At 39.0% G+C, this 17,861-nt stretch overlaps 2 protein-coding genes across 4 annotated transcripts in view; both read right to left on the bottom strand.

Annotated features, from left to right (window-relative positions):
• zgc:66433 (uncharacterized protein LOC321250 homolog) overlaps window positions 1-11,847 on the bottom strand; it is a 50,027-nt gene extending 38,180 nt beyond the window's left edge. The window contains exon 1 of one of the 3 annotated variants that reach the window (XM_044363601.1): window positions 11,714-11,847. In XM_044363601.1, coding sequence (XP_044219536.1) covers window positions 11,714-11,778 — 65 coding nt within the window. In that variant the 5' untranslated portion in view covers window positions 11,779-11,847. Of the gene's footprint in view, window positions 1-905; window positions 1,538-11,713 lie in introns of those variants that run through there. The other 2 variants (XM_044363602.1, XM_044363603.1) reach the window with 2 other exon arrangements.
• A 2,172-nt stretch (window positions 11,848-14,019) lies between these two features.
• On the bottom strand, window positions 14,020-17,404 carry dcps (decapping enzyme, scavenger). The gene is made up of 6 exons (XM_044364611.1): window positions 17,165-17,404; window positions 16,653-16,803; window positions 16,419-16,564; window positions 16,201-16,314; window positions 14,933-15,043; window positions 14,020-14,740 (listed from the first exon to the last, which is right to left on the bottom strand). Exons 1-6 carry the CDS (start codon window positions 17,366-17,368, stop codon window positions 14,474-14,476), a joined length of 993 nt encoding a protein of 330 aa, XP_044220546.1. The 5' UTR covers window positions 17,369-17,404; the 3' UTR covers window positions 14,020-14,473.
• Between the last annotated feature and the right edge of the window lie 457 nt (window positions 17,405-17,861).

The raw sequence follows: 17,861 nt of genomic DNA, 5'->3' as shown, positions 1-17,861 counted from the left end.
AAGCGCAGTGTGCTATATATAGCCAATTCAAAGGATTAAAATCACTGAAGACTTCTATCAACAAGAACAGAAAGCATGCACTCAAATGCAAATCTGAAAAAAATCCATTTATCCACACCTGTCAAGTATAACAATATGACTTGATCCTGAGTCAGAGAGAATTACAGGAAATAATGTTCATCCACCTGATTTCTCTGCATAAAAACCAAAACATAAGCTAGTTTAGTTCTGGGATTTTCTGACTAATCATTCTCTCCCAGTGTAAAAAAACACATCTTCAGTCAATCAGCTCTGAGTCATACAGTTTACTGTTAGTGCCAACCACAAGCCATCAATTGTCTCAGTAAACAAAGAGAAACAATAGTTCGATTAAACAGCTGAAACAAAAGAGTGTCGACTCTGGGAAAAATCCCAACGTACCAAATAAAATCACTGCTCTCTAAGAAAAGACAAATAATTTCTCTTGTTGTGGTCAACATGTTTTATGTTGCTTTTTAGTACACAACATGACAAACTGTGAAATAAATAGTTCCAGTATCAGAGTGTATCACTGTTGACACATTTATACCACATACAGTGTTGTAAAGTATTATGAGTAATCCATTTCCTCTATTAAGATAGTTATGCGTTGAAAATGACAAATCCCTTCAAAAAGCCATAAAACGTCTGCATCCTCTGACACAGATCTGATAATCTTGTACCGGCTGATATGAGGGAAGATTGATGAAGCAATATTGATGAGCAATATTATGTTGTTAGGTGTGACACTGAAACAAGATGTTGAAATCTTCAGGGAATATTCTTTGTGAGACATTGTGAGTAGATTGTGAAAGCGTTCAATTCAGTATCACAACATCAGTTAATAAATGTAATTCAAATTCAATGGCGTTACAAAAGAAACTTACTTCCTGCCCTTGAAGCATCCCAACCCAGCCATGGTGTAACGCTAAAGTGAAGCTGTTTTTCTCCCTCTTTGTTCAATTAAAGATGGTTTCTCCTGGTCTGTCCAACAGAATATGAAACCCTCAAATCCAACACCTGGTGGTTTTGCTCCACATCAGACTCCTCTTTACTCCAGAAAACCGATGACTTCTCTCTTTCCAACAGAGAAGATGCCGCTCCACAAGAGAAGATCGCTCTGTCTTCCAAGTCAAACCATCCTCTGAGATTCCTCCCACTTTTGAGCTCCACTAAAGTCAAATTTCATACAGAACTCCCTTTTCAAAAAATTTGGCAACAGGGGCAGGAGAGCAAGCCAATGTTGACCGCTCCAGTATTCACATGCAGCCAAAGTGGGATTATAACAGGAGCAGTATATCACACAAGCACAAAATTATAGGAAGAAAGTTTAAAAAAAGAAAAACTTTGGGATTTCTTGCGTCTTCAAAAACAGGAAGAAAGGCTTTTCCTGAAGAAACAGAGAAGAAGTGTCCTGGGAGAGCTACAATACATCTAGAGGGAAAACAATGGACTAAATGACTGACTGACTGGCTGCTGCATGCCTCGCTCCTCTCCTTCTGGTCACCATGACTGGTAATGCTGTGAGGGGAGGGCTGGAGGAGGGAAGGAGATAAAGAGGGAGGAGTGAGGGAGGAGGCGAGTGTGAACAAGAGACTGCCCCCCATGACCTTATCCTCCACTCTTCTCGCTTGTTTTCTCTCACTCTCCACTGTTAAAGCTGTGTATAATGGCAAGTTTTTATTTCCAGGATGAATACTTGGGTTTAAAAAGATGTGTCAATTATTCTACAGCTGCTTTTAAGTTGTGTAACTCTATAACCATCCTGGAGGAACACAACTCTTTATTGTTTCCTACTGGGAGATGATTATTTTGACTGATGCAATAGGTCTTCAGCAACTTGTAGCAACCACTGTCTTGCCAAGCAGCAAATATGATGTGCCCATGAATGTTAACATGTTAACATTAGCTTCAGTCAGTGTGACAATTTAAAGCAGCTTTGATCAATATTTTATATTACAATGGATTACATGACCACATGTGATCTACCTGCCTAGCATCTAACATAACACAGTCAAAGTTAGCGGCTAACTGGTGAACACAGTGGAGCATTTAGCAGCTAAAGAGCCAGATATTTTCTTCATTGGTGGAGACCAAAAGAGAGCTAAAAGGAGAGTGAATACTGGACTTGCATTAACATAACTGCACAAACATAACTGCAAATTAATTCCTGCTTGACATGTACATAAGCTAACAGGATATTGACTTTATGAGATGATAATATAAGTACATAATACAATATAAAACAAAAGCAACTGAACCACAAACTGCTACGGTCTACAGTCTAATGCCACGGCAGGCTGCCAAATCCACTTTATCAGTCAGGTTATTAGTGGACCTTCACCTACACCAGGACCTTTCTTTTAATGTTTTGCTAACTTGGCTGATATAATGTATATTTACACATCTGGTTAACTAATTTACTAGAGCACTGAAGCAGGATTTAAAACAGCATTCACCTTGTATACAGTATGTCGGGTTCTATTGTTTTGTTAGCAAGTATGCTATGCTAAGCTAAACTAATCGTCTCCAGGCTCTAGCTTTGTATTTAAAGCATTGACATGAGAATGGCATCAATCGTCTCATTTAACCCCTTGCAAGAAAGCAACTAAGCGTATTTCCCAAAATGACAAACTATTCATTTAAATGGCTTCCATACAGGCAAACTGTATATTGGTTTTGATGTGCAGTGTACTTCCCTGGTGCACTGTTGTGTTCTACTTTCATAAAAATGGGATAAATTAATCAATATAGAGCACTTAGTGATGACAGGCTGCTTGTGATGGGACCTCCATGATGGAAATGGTTATTTGATTTCTAATGCAATCGCAGAGCATGTATGTGTCACCACTACCAGCAAATATTGACATTGAATAAAAGTGGAAATTATGTATATCAATATCTCTCTGACATCAGCTCTGGCCATGGCATACTAAAAATGTCTAGCTTGTTTGAGTTAACAATGAACAAGCCTGCATGTCACTGTCTATCTAATATGCACAAAAACAGAGAGCCTCATGTTAATCATTCAGTCTATCTCAGGAGGGGGCCTGGCGGTCGTGAAACAGCCTGTCGCAGCTAATCACCATAAGGAGGGAGCTTAACTACCTACAGCAACTACAGCTCCGGGTACTTATGTGTGTGTGAGGCTGTGAGGGGACATAAGGGTTGATCCTGAGATTCCCTGCTGCTAGATCCTCTCAGAAACACCATCAAGAGATAAAGACTATTTTAGCTAAAAGGCTAGTTCATTGAAATGATCAATGTAGGATCATTACACTTAAGAACAACCAGATATTTACATGATCGTCTATGACAGGACACAAGCTTACATGTTTCAATAGTCCAAGAGTAGTGAGATTTCAAGTGAAAGTTTGAAAATTTACTTGAAAAAATGCTTTGTCTCCCAATAGCACCTCTGACCTCAACCTTAATACACAAATACAGAGCTGCATGGGAATTATACGAGGAAAGTAACAAAAAACACCCGAATCACATCAATCATCTAACCGTTCACACAAGAGTTGTGTTTACTGTAGTGAATTTCTCAATCTCAACATGCCCAGACTGAATGTAGTCTGTGTGATTCATTTTTTATTGCAAACATGCTGAAATTCATCTAAGCTATCCAAGTCACTAGAGCGTGTGTGTGTGTATGTGTGTGTGTATAAACAGAGTCAGTCTGTATCAGTTCCAGAGCTCAGCAGCTCCATTTCAACAGCATAATACACAAACACGGTCACTAAAATGAGTTTTGGCACGCTGGGATTGAGAAATTTCTATACAAACACACCTTCAGACACACACACACACACACACACACACACACACACACAAACAAACAGTCCATACACGAGTCCTTATGACAGAGGCGTCCACATGACATTGCCAATAATCCTTCAGGAAGGACCCTCTCAGACTGAAGTAGACCTGACAGAGGGTTTCCTCCATTTTAATGTATGTGTGAATCAGTGTTTCCACCAATATGTTCAGTGTTGGCTCAGCTTTCCGTGAGATTAATACCAGGAACCAGGATCTTGGGATCTCCCATCCTGATTCTCTGCTCCAGGAGGGATGTCGGACATTCAGGAAATTTAATAAATCAGTCACATAAATCTAAATTGTGTACATGTTGTCTTTTTTCATGTCAGAGTGAAACAAGTTTCATTTGTTATGATACTGTCTCTTGATGCTTCAATAGGGAGGATTTTTATGTGTATTGAATTTTATTTATTTATTAATTTTATTATTTCTGCTCTAAGCTAGATAATTTATGATTAAATTACTATGACTATTCCTTACTTTGTTGAATTCCCTCTACAGGAGACCGTAGGGCTCCTGGATGATTTATTTTTACAGACGCTAATATATTTAAATGCTTTTCTGAAAAAGAAAAAAAAACAAAGAAATGTAAAACATATACAGTCTGGTTCCTCTCACATGAAACTAGGTCAAACCAATTAGATAGGTTAAGTTGGTGCTCTGCTGCCAGACAGTGTAGACGGCAGTGACGCACAGGTTAGACTGAGCAATACACCTCAGACTGATGTTCACATGGACTAGTTTTACTGTGATAATAAGAAGTAATAATGAAAGTTTTGCATTCTGTGTTTAACTCCAGAAAACCACTTGGATGAGGGATGAGTGACGCCTTCAAATTATAGCATGTAGGTGTAAAACATCAGCATCTGAGCTTTCTCTTATATCAAAAACAATAACACTCTGATGTTACTATAATCAGAAACCAAAACCTAAAAATATCTTGCCACATTTTTTAACCAGACAGATACTAAACTGCTAATCTTCACAACACACTGAGATTACTGATGCAAGTATATTGAATAATAATCATCCCTTCCAAATAAAGCAGACAACTATAGTTAGAACGATTGGCGGATTAATTTGTCAGGAAACTGACAGAAACATAACCAATGATTTAAATGAGGAAAAATCCAACACATTCTTGGGTTTCAGTTTTTCAAATGAGAGGATTTTCTTTTTTTCCCTCTTTTTTTATGACTGTGAATTTAACACCTTTGGGATTTGGACTGTTGGTTGGACAGAACTACGATTTTACAAAAGTTTTAGATTAAATGAAAACTTGATTAGATAAAGACAAGAATCATTAGTTGCAGAGCTATAGACACGTGTTTGAAATGAGTAACGAGTAACAATGACGTAACAATATGCATGCATCATTTGTCCATGTTTATATAGAAAAGTTCAATATTTTGACCTCTACGTTGCCTCCATTAGAACAATCAATACAATGCTTTCAGCACCAGACAACAATGCCATCATGCATCATGCTATCAAGTCTCATCAAGCAGCATTAATACATTTTTGGCCACTGGGAGGCAGCACAACAAGCAGTAAAAACAATACTCTCATCATGCCAAAGCTATTATTATTATTATGGTGAACATAGCAAACAGTTGCCTATTAACAAATCCAGAAGACACAGGGAAATTGATGGATTAAAGGCCAATGTTCACTTCTTTTAACTCCGTTTTTGATCTCCACCAACTCCTGAGACAAATATCTGGTTCTTTAGTAGCTTAACGATCCACCACATTCACCAGATAGTTGCTAACTTTGTCTGTCAGTAGGTTGCGTTTATCAGTTGTATTTTTTTACTGAAAACAGCTGCCAGAAATCCAAAACGCTGAGCTGAAAGATGCTAAAACAGAGTTGAAGCTGACCTGAAAGGAAATGCAGAATTGGGTAATAATTGTGCGTTCGTCACTACGAGTCACTCCTTTCACATTACACACAGTCATTTGATTTATTGTTACTAGGAAAATATTGGTGAGAGCAGCTTTAATTATGCAATTGGAATTAGTCTTTCAAGTATCAGTCACAGTGCACCCAACCTCCGCTTTGTGGGAAAATGAACTCGGCTCCAAGTCTTTTGCAAAGGAATCTAAATACACCCCTGTGGATGGCGATTTATGACCTCTATTTCAGTATATGAAACACCTGGCCCCTGACTCACTTTACCTCCCAAAAAAACAACAGCAGGAGTTTTTCAAAACACAGCTATCCAATGTCTCCACATGTGCATATTTGTATGAATTTCTCAACACTGACATGTCAAAACGAATCCAAAAGCGTGGCGCAATCCTCCATAACATATGTAAATGTGCATGAGTGTGTGTGTATATGTATTTATCAATCATACGTCTTTCTGTTTATAGAGCCAAGAGGAATGTCGGTCAGTTTCCCTTCGAGGAAAAAAAAAAAGTGGATGTTGGTATTTCCTGAAACGGGCCCGAGTCTGGAATCACTGAAAACTAGAGAGAGAGCGAGAGAGCGGGAGAGAGAGAGAGGAAACTGATTGTGAGTACAGAAGATCAAGAGGTTGACAGTTTCTAACTCTGAGAACACACACATAGCAAGGTGCACTGTGGTCCACCAAGATTTAATGCATCGCCATTCTATTCCAAAACACCTCATCTGAGCATTTTTGGCTATCTTGTCTTCACCAGGGTGGTATCTGACGTTGTTTCTGGCTTTTTAAAAAGGGTCAAATACAACATTTAAAACCATCAGTGGGTACTAACATAGTAAATTCTAGATTCACTTAACCTCTTTTTCAAAACACAGTAAATGAAAATCTACAGGGGCACCTCCGTGGCTTACGGGTTGAGATGCCGTAGCCATTATCGAATAATCTGTTGATTATTTGCGCGATTTATCGATTAGTTGTTTGGTCTATAAAATGTCAGAAAATGGTGGAAAATGTCGATCACTGTTTCTCAAAGCCCAAGATCACCTTCTCAAATGTCTTCTTTTGTCGCGACCAACAATCCACAACCCAGAGATATTCAGTTTACTGTCATAGAAGACTTAAGAAACGAAGAACAAAGAAATCAGAAAGAATGATTCAAAACGATCCATCGATTACCAAAATAGTTGGCGATTAATTAAATAGCTGGCAAATATTCAATTAACTGTACTATGCATAATATAGACACCAGATCACAACCTCAGAGAAGACCCTGATGAAAGCAACATTGATAAAAAATGTTCAGAGAATAAAGCATGCTATAGTGGAAAAGAGTTCTGCAAAGTTATTAATTTTGGTGGATTTGTTGCTAAAAAAAATAATAAACCAGCTTCCACCGAGCTGAATTTCTCTCAGTTACAATCTCTGGATTTGTGGTTGACGAAGAGGCCCTGCTTTTCTTCCCCCTCTCTCTCTCTCTCTCTCTCTCCTTTTCTCTTTGTTCTTTCCATCCCCTTCCTCATCTCCATCACTTCTTTCCCCCTCTGCCGGCTCACGTTCCTCTCACTCATTCCTGCAGTACAACGCCTTCTCCTTCTCCTCTGTTTTGTGGTTTCCCTGTCTCCTATTCTCTCCATTAACAACACACACAGGAGGAGGGGAGTCGCTCTGTAGCGCTCTGAATTCCACCTCACATCTGGAAACCATCTTCTCTCTCTCTCTCTCTCTTTCTGGCAATCTCTCACCCCCTTTCTCTGTCGCTCTACGTTGTAATGTAAATAGCCCTGTAATCATACTCCTGCCTAAGCCTGCCGCACTGGGTGGTGTATGTGTGTATCTGTGTGTGTGTGTGTGTGTGTGTGTATATGAGAGAGATCTTACACAGAACACACTCCTTCAACAAGCTGCCATCTCTTTTTTTTCTCTCCAGCTCAGGTCCCAGCTGAGGTTTATGGGCCGATAAAAACAAAACAGCCTTCTTCAACTCTACTTGTTGCATTACACCTATTGTGTGTGTGTGTGTGTGTGTGTGTGTGTGTGTGTGTGTGTGTGCATGTTTGTGTGTGTTTGTGTTGAAGCAACAGGAGGCACTAGAGCAATTGATTCAAAAGGTTTAAGTGAATCACAACCTAATAACCTGAAACAGAGGCTTTTATAGAGCGTCAATCCCTTAAATTATGCATCCCATTGCTCCATTCGCGCTTTTCCAAGATTGCACTAAATGTCTTAAGGGAAATGCTACAACATTTCTTTTTTCATTGCATCATAAGTTCAGTATTTCTGCTATCGATTACATTCATTCAGTGAAAGCAGTTAAGTCAGTTTTTAGTGCCGCAGCAGTCCATGGCCTCATTTTTGCCCAACATAAAAATGATTCCAACGAGTTGCACGAAGTACAAAGAATTTTAATTGCTGGTGCATATTTCTTGGTACATTCCTATCTTGTGACACGATGTTCACTGTTTCCTTGTTTTGTATTGATGTGAGCAAACAGGTAAATTTGGCTCATTTACGGATGGTCATTGAGCCTGTCGTCAGGTTGAATTTTCACAGTGAGGTAAGTTCACCCTGGAAAATTCATCAAGAAACAGTATTTTGTTTGGAAAGGTGCAGGATTTCTAATTGCAGCATGTTGTATGGTCAATTACTGGATCACCTGTTCCTCTTGCACCACTGCACTCTGCCTATATATATATATGTATATATATATATATATATATAGTACGTAAAAGGATACAGAGACTGACAGGGTGATATGGAAGAAGACAGATTTGTGTTTCGCCTCCTCTGGGATCCCACTGATCCTCGGTCAGGCTGCTCTGATGTGTTTGGGCAGAAAAACTGCATCTTATTCTCACTTCTAAACAAGTGAACTACAGCAACCTTTATCTGTTGAGTCACAGTATCCTCTATTCCTTACACTTGACTAGGGCTGCTAATAATGATTATTTTCATCATTTTGGCAGTTATTTTCTCGATTAATCAATCAGTTGTTTTGTATTTAAAATATCAGACATGAAAAACACCAGTTATAATTTCAAACAACCCAAGGCCACATTTTCAAATTGTTTTCTTTTATTCAAACAACCACACAAAAACCCAAAGAAGTTCAGTTTACTGTCACATATGACAAAAAAAAAGCATCAAATCATCACATTTTTATCCTGGTGTTTCATCATCTTGTTTAGTACAACATTACACCATCACACTACAAACTGTGGCATCACTCTTACACAATGTTTACAGTTTGTGATCACTCTGATCAATATTCATTATTTCCTCATCATCCTGTTTTGTGACTGAATGCAAAGAAACTTTGTTGAATTGGGGACTAATGTGATTATATGATTTTACAAGATTCCCGGTTAGTGAAGTCATCCAAAACCACTGACTCTCATAGCTCTGCTGGACCACCAATGCCTAAATTGGCATGTGCAGCACAGCTTTTGTTTACAAACACAGTTATTATTAAAGTGGTATTCAAGAAATTCAGTATAAAGTTGAGGAACTCACAAGAGACCAAAAAAAAGAGAAAAAAATCAAAGCAGCAGTGGCCAAGATATCCTGACTGTTGGTCTCTAGTTTGTGTTATGCTCCAAAAACACTGGATCCTACATTTCCCATAATGCAACCATTTCTGTTGACATTTCTATTGGGATATGCCCTCCAGAGCCAAAGATTACGCGACACATGCTGAGTAGGACTAACCATGATGAGTATATTGACCTTTTAGAGATGAATCAGTTGATCAATTAACTGATGAGTCGATTGACAGAAAAGTCATCTGCAACTATTTGGATAAGTGGATAATTTTTCCAAAAATGCCAAAATTTCACTGATTTCAGCTCTTTAAATATGACCATTTGCTGCTTTTGTTTGTCATATATGGCAATAAATGGAATATTTGGGGGTTTTAGACTTTTGGTCAAATAATAATAAACACTTTTGAATATTTTAACTTAGGTTTTGAGGAAGTTACAGACATTTTTCACTTTATGTGACATTTTAAGAACAAAATGATTAATCCAAGAAAATTATCGTCAGTTGCAGCCCAACTGATCTTTATATGTAAAGTCAGTGGGGTGCTCCTTTAATAATGCAGCTCTAAGTACAGGACTGAATAACCAGAGGCAACAATCATAGTTTCAAGTTTGTGGCAGGCGAGAGTCTCAATCTCAGGAGAATCTACTGATGTGAGCTTGTGGGAATTGGTTTCTGATGCATTTTGATTTGTGAACAAATCTGCAAACTCAAACAAAGCAAAGTGAATCAGCAGGTGGCTGCTTCACCGTCTCCCACTCGGGTTAATCAATGGCAAGATGCAATTTTCCATCTGGGTCCCATTGGATGCAAGAAACAAGGAATGTCACATTCATGTAGCCGAGGCCGTCCCCTGAGCAGGACGCATTAATAGCAACATGTCTAATTGTGTATTATGAATGATCATGATAGGATTTCCTCACAGCGAGGAACAGTAAACAGGACATCACTGTAAAACCTCAGAGGATTTGTCTAATGAGCCAGTGACATATGAACTGATCAGCCCTCTAATCAGGATGGCTGTGACAGTTGACACACACACACACACACACACAAAAGCATTATTATCAAGCTTCTCAGTCAGATTACCAGCATTGATGCCCTTAAGCTCATGTATCCTCATCCACTGTGATAAAGCTAACTCCATTTAGTGCCAGTGACTGGTCCAACATCATGATTTATCAGGGTTTTGAGGGCTTGTTAGTCCACGCTCCGTTATCAGCACTAAGAAACACTGCAATCAGACGTCTACATTGTTTTACAGCGCTTCGTCATGAGGATCAGATCAGCAGAGTCTGGATCAATAGCGTCTTTCATCCTCGCACGCTGACAGACAACATGAGTGTATCTGAATCAGTCAGTGTCTGTGTTCAGGATTACAGAGGTTCCCACACAAAAAGATAGATAACTGTTTAATCTGGACTGTCCTTGACCCGCCTCTGCCAAACACACACACACACGTGTGCACACACACACACACACACACACACACACACACACACACACGTTGTGTTCATAATGTTCTTATGAGCTCACAGATCTGACAGCAGTACAGTGCAGTGGAGAGCAATTGATCCTAAAGGAAAAGGTGGAATACAGCTTCAAATTTAGGTTCATGATTAAAAAGTATAAATATGGAAGACCTGAATGAAAGCAGGAACACAGAATATACTTTTATATCAGGGAATAACAGTAACATAACAGTAAGCTTTGACTGGGGAACATGATACATTTAAGAGCAGCTATGGATTATAACTAGAGTCCTGTTTGCCAATTAAGACAACCCCCCCCCCCCCCCCAAACCCTACTTGTGGGTAGATTTTTACACAGAAATGCAGCTTAATGACCCAAACTCATACACAATGAATCATAATAAGTAAAAACCTCTAAACTGATCTAAAAAGAAATTATGTTGGGGTTGAGTCATGTCATGGAAAAATCAATGTTTGTGTAAGAGTAGAGTGGATTATTTTGCTGCCAAACTTTTGTCTGATGACCAAAATGAGACTTCCAGTTTACCAAAGATTTTAACACATACAAATATAGAAAAAAATGCATTTTCAATTTGAAAATCATCATCATAACCCTTAAAAAAAACTCACAACTGGACTTCAATGACACTTAAGAATAATTAGAGCCAAGAAACAGCCCACCTACATCGCCCCAACATGTTGCCAGTGAGTCATAATCCAAACTGAAAAGACACTTTTCCTCCCTCAACTGCTTCACTCGATGCACAAACAAAAAGCAAAAGCAGCGCAGGGCACTGTATCGACCACATGTATCGATCACCAATCAAACATCATAAATCCCCCGCAGCCCAATAAGTCATCTCTCCGCGCATAACAAAGCCACAGTTGCCCCTGACACAGATGAAGTGCAGTCGGTGTGTAAAGCTCGTAAACACGGCGGGGACAGTTTACTTACTGTGTCTGTTCAGTCTCAAACGGCCTCAGAGTGAAGTCATCCCTCAGAGACTGGAACCAAGACATCAGCGCTGTTAGTGGACTAATGATTGGATTATTTGTCTCAGTCCTGCCCTGGCTGGCGTCCTCAGCTCTCTGGTGCTGCGTTTAAGCGCAGCTCGGAAACGTCCATATCCTCAACTGAAGCTGAAGTTATCCCACCACATAGCAAAGAAAACCCATTTTACATTCAGAAAAGAGACTTTTCTTCACACTCTTGCAACTTTCAGAAATTTGATGCCACTTAGTTTGATAGATTCATTCATACTGACATACACAGAGCAAACATACAAATAAACGAAAAAATCATACTCCACATCCATATTCCTAACACAACTTTCTGTGAACTACATACTTAGTAAGTATAAGATTTTGTGACGTGATTGCACCACATAGTATGTATGTATCATCAGGTTTGTCTTAAGTAATATTATTTGGCTGAATGAGCTTTTAAGGCAGGTTTATTAAATATTGATTACATTTTTTATGATTTCTTTTTACTCAAAAATGATCTTGTTTCTTGTGCAACTTGTAAAATCGTAATGTTTTATATCTTATTGTTAAGTAATTTACAAGATGTAACGTCTTAAGGTTCAAAAGAGGTACAAGAATATAGTGATTAATAGGATACAGTTTATTAATCTTATGCCTTTAAAGGAGAGGTTCACAGTTTTTCAAGTCAGTCTTGAAACAGCAGTCAGGTGTCCATATAAACAGTGAAAGATGTTTTCCCTGCTGTAATCATTCCTCCTGTTCATACTGGCTGTTTAAAGATCCCCTTCAGATGTGCTGTCAATGTAAGTGATGGGGGTCAAAACATACAGTGTGTCCACACAGTCACTTTGTGCAAAAATGCATTTAAAGTTGATCTGAGGTTTGTATGAGGCTTCATCAGTCTGAGTTAGTCATATCAAGTGGATATCTGCCACATTTACAGTCTTTTTAGCATCAAATTCCCTCTTTGTGTTTCCTCGGGCAGTGTTTCTCTGTTGAGCTGCGGTGGAAGTATAGTAACAAAAAGAGGGACTTTGGCACTAAAAAGACTGTAATGTTGAAAGATATCTACTTGATTTGACTCATTTGGATGACTGAAGCTTTATATTAGCTTCAGATAAACTTTAAAATACATTTTTGCACAGGAAGAGGACTGTGGATTTTGTCCCCCATCACTTATATTGAAAGTGCATTGTGAAGGAATCTTCTCTTGGTCAGTATGAACAAGAGGAACAATTACAGCAAGAAAAAGATGCTTCAATGTTCATTTGAGGACCTGACAGTTGTTTTAAGACAGACTTGAAAAATTGTGAACCCATCATTTAAAGGTCCGTGTCCTGTTCAGGCGATTAGTTTCCATTTTTACGAGAAACACCTGAAGGCACCGTATGCACAAAGCAGAGCACCGCCCAGCTGCATTTAGCAAGAAAATGATGTCCGCTGTGAGAAATGTCCTTCATAACAAACAATTTAATCACGTACCAACTGTTAGCATCTCAAGCAGTGACGTCACATCTCCTCTGTTTCTCAGACTGTGTGTCAACTTTACTGCAGCACTGTCCAGGCATATATCTGTAAACCTCTGGCACTGAAGGCATCAATCTAACTAAACATGGTACTTCAGCACCAGAGGCATGTAAACTGAGTCGGGTGAACTATGGTTTAGTGGACATTTATAGCTTTGTGTTTACATGACCTGCAAAACTTCAGCATGCAACATACTATTTGCTCTTTTTGTAAATAAAAGAGACTGACAGAAACCCGGCATATTATCCAAAGAGTTTTTGTTTTTTTCATTAAAGGAGTTTCACAGTTAAAGAAGTTTAGGATGAACACTGCCATCTAGTGTTGAGGCTGAGTTAATGTGAGAAACTTGGTAGTTAAGTCATGAATTTACTTCACCACCATCTCCTGATGTAACATTGGCTTATAAGGTCAAAGGTGCCTCCACATTGTCTACTTTAGAAACTACACCAACACAGTAAAGGTTTCATCTTGTCCTGCGCATTTTCCTTGTTTTGGCAACATCCTCCCCTCCAAGATATTAACATATCACTTAATTCAGCAATATTCTTTGAACAAGCTGATTTGAATATGAGAAAAAAGTGAAATTATGTCACACCACACAAACCTAATATCAGGAGATTTGGAGACTTGATGACATGTTAAACATGATATATGTTAGAGCTTTAACTGGTTTACCAAGATTTAGAAATCATTTCTATCTATGAGTTTTCAGATGTTTTAATTTTCCCTTCAAACCAGAGAGACTCATTAGAAAAAAATGACTCTTTAATTTAGTCAACGTTTAGAAAACACATTAAAAACAGATTAAACAGAGAATTCATTTATCCACTTGTGTCACATCCACTCCTAATTATAATGAAAACTGAAGTATACAAAATGATTATTAAAACACCTTATAGTGAAGAACCAGACTGAAAAATGCGCAATTGATACATCCAAACATGTATAAAATAAGCAGAGGAACTTGCTGATTACTTATCAGTTACAGTGTGAAACAGCATTTAATGAAATTGTTTGTTCTGGATTATTATAATTTAAGTTATGAATCGACACCAATAGAAAAATCTCTTGCAGAGAGATAATGTTTGTAGCTAAACCAGAGGAAGCTAAAACCCAAAAAAAGATGCTTGGATTGAGTCTCAGTTTCCACAGTTTGGACGGGAGTCTACAAACGGGGAACGAGTGTGAGCTGCACAGTGCGTCACAGCCTCCCCGCCTCCTTGAACTTGCTGAGCAATCCGTCGTCCGCCCTCAGGGGGAAGTAGAGGGTTCTGGTTTTGTAGTACTGCGGGTCTGCCTGGAGGTTTTGGATAACGTCTGCGAGGAGATGGGCACGCTCCACGCCGCAGCCCGGCGCCTCGTAGCCCAGCTTGGTGAAGTGGACGTGGAGGTGGTAGTAAGAGGGCTGGTAGTGCAGGTAGACTCTCAGCTTACTGGCTGGCAGGTTGAAGCGCTGCAGGATTGTCTCCTACGTCATAGTGAGACAAATATTATCATTCAGTCTGTATTATTTAACATTATTGATACGTCCAGGGCCCTTTCTACTTTTAAACTGTTGTAAAATGCTTCTGTAACAGTAGCCGCAGAAAAGAGAGGACATCTCTGTCATTTTTATTCTTCAACAAAAATGACACCTTCAACAATACCAGTGTAACCTCACCTTCCCTTTCTGGAAGATGTTTTGAAGCAGTGGCAGATGCTCTGACGTCAGATCTCTGAGACTCTTGATGTTCCTCTGATGCACTATGGCAATCAGGTATAAATCATCCACCTGAAAGAGAAGACACATCATGAAACACTTTACACTTGAATCTAAGTTCTGTGCTTTTTTCTTAGTGTGAATAGAAAATCAATCAATGAATCAATTTTTATTTATATAGTGTCAAATCACAACAAAAGTCATCTCAGGGCACTTTTCACATAGAGCAGGTCATTGTTTTGGACATGAGCTGTAAATGTTACTCAGCAAGTTCAAGCATTTTTACACTTTTAACATGCTGTGAAATCTTTTAACTAGATCTGAAACAATTAATCGATTAATTGACTGACAGAAAATTAACCAGTAACACTTCTGACGATTGATATAATCACTGAAGTCAATTATCCGGCAAAATGCCAAAGATTCTCTTGTTCCAGTTTCTCTGTTTTATGTCTCTGTAAATTGAATATTTTGGGGTTTTTAACTCGTTGCACACAACGAGCATTCTGAAGACATCACCTTGGCTCTGGGAAAGTGTGATATATTTTTTTACCATTTTCCATAACAAATTCATCAATTAAATGAAAAAGAAAGAGTTGACAGATTGATCAATAAATAAAATAATAAAGTGCAACAGCTGAGTTTCCATTTTTAAACAGATGGTGTCTGTGGGCTGCCAGGCCAAGTGAGTGTGTGTTACAGGAAGTCTGTCATCTCAGATATACCAATAGCATGATATTGGGTCCCCAATATTTTTTTTTCTACAGAAAGATGGCACATGGCATCAAGTTTTATGACAGCAAAAACACACTTTAGCAGCTGTAATATCCAGCTGTGCTACCAGTTAGTTTGCTTTAGACTGTACCAGAAGCTGGCTGCACAAAGGCATTACCTCTGATTAGGGAATGGCACAGCTGTTTAATAAAGTAAAGTGAAGAAATGTTGCCCAGAGAAAACCTGCACAAAACAGTAAAAAGTTCACTTTATTAAAATCATGCATGTGCCAAACTTGTTAGTGGTCCCTTACAACACTTATAAAGTCATGTTCTGTTCACTCATTAATAAGGAAACAGTTACTTGGTTGAATTCAAAGTTGAGTCTGTTGTCGTCCTCAGAGTATAAAAGTCTGAAATAACAAGGCTAAAGTGAAGTAATGCATACTTTGTGTTGAACTGCGTCTTTCCTGTCTCCCCTCAGTTTCTACTGTGTTGTATATTCCCGTCTCTCACCTGTTTCTGGTCCCATTTGAAATCCGGCAGGAGGACAAAGCCAACCTCCTGGTCTGGATCTTCAAAAACTATCCGCTCAGCCTCTGCTTTCTTCTCCAGGATGTTGTGTACCCACTGGGGGGGAGGGGTGAAAGTGATGTCAAAAACACAATTAATGTTGATCATTCACACATTCACATACGTATGAGTTAATATTGTATTAGAGGAGGTGAACTGACTTGCACGCTAAAACTCTGCTTCTGAATGTAGGGCAGAGTGATGGCCTGATAGTCTTCGCCCGTCTCCTCCACCAGGAAACTCTCCTGACGCTGGTATTTCTTTATATGCTTCTCTGTGGCCGGACACACCACTGTAGTCTTGACCTCTGCAAATCAAAAAAAAACACACACAGGCTAGCCAACTTTCCACTGCTGCCTACTGTAACCAGTCAGTTTTGTTTTGCCTGGCTGTACCATTGAGATGAGGGGGAGGCTGGAGGCGGTATGTGCTGTAGATGTCGTTCTTCATCTCCAGCTTCAGCCTGGAGCCACTGAAGATCTCAGCCAGGCTGTCCTCTCTGATGGGAGTCTTCTCCAGGATAACCACAGCATCCTGATCAGCAAGCTGGTAATGAGACATTCAACAGTTTCATTCAAGCAATCCAAATGGCTCAGGGTATGTTAATAATGAAATTACTAACTAATCATCCCGTGGCCAATGCAATACCAGCAGATTTATAATTACTCAGCTCTAATTACGAGCAAAAAGTACACTGCAGCATCTGCCTTCACAGAAATGCAGAAAAAGACATTGTGGGTAAATTTCTGGGCTACTTAATATGTTCTGGATTGTTTTTATCCAACTATAACATGAAGACAGAACCGCACAGCTGCTCTCAGCTACATAACTTAAGCCTAAATTAGTTAAATACCTCCTAGCACAAAGGCTAGGTTAGCTAACTGTACACTAGCCGTTAGTTAGCTACCTTTCCCCGGATAAAGATGTTTTTCTCCCGGGCAGAGTCACTCAGCACGGCGGAGGTTTGGAAGCCAGACAGAACATTTGTTTCAGATTCCTCTCCAACTTCTCCTCCTCCGTTCTCGGAGTCCGTTTTCGCCCTCTTTACTTTGACAGTTAAGTCATCAGGTCCAACACCGTCAGGTTCACGTTTAGTTGTTGTGTCTGCCATGTTTAATGTCGCGAAGATCGTCTATGTTTGAAATGAGCGCTTACTCTGTCAGGAAGTACTCCCCACCCCCCCGCTAAACTGTAAATTGATTTTCTTTTAATGTTAATCTTTTTTCTTTTTTATTGACTCACAAAATACAAACAGAAAAACAAAAATACAACATTCTGAAAATGAATCAATAAACAAATGAGACTATTTCTGACCTCCTCCAAACCAATTTACAAATCTGAACCGACCCTTTATCTATGCACATCAGTCATAAACATTATCAATATCCTTCAATTCTCACTGTACTTTCATTTTACAGCACAGGTAACATGTGATTTGAATACTAGAAAGAGAAAACAACAATTATTAACTTATATCAGAAAAGGGAAACAATAAAATAAAATAAGAATGATGGTCTTGGATTTTTTGGATTTTTATAGTGACATTAAATACTTTTCCACTGGCGTCCATGCTTCAGTGTAGTCTGTCTCATTATTTTGCGGTC

The sequence above is a fragment of the Thunnus albacares genome, chromosome 10 (genome assembly GCF_914725855.1).
Source record: "Thunnus albacares chromosome 10, fThuAlb1.1, whole genome shotgun sequence".
Taxonomy (NCBI): Eukaryota; Metazoa; Chordata; class Actinopteri; order Scombriformes; family Scombridae; genus Thunnus; species Thunnus albacares.
The sequence above is the reverse complement of the archived record's forward strand: the minus strand, read 5'-3'. Positions and strand labels throughout refer to the sequence as shown.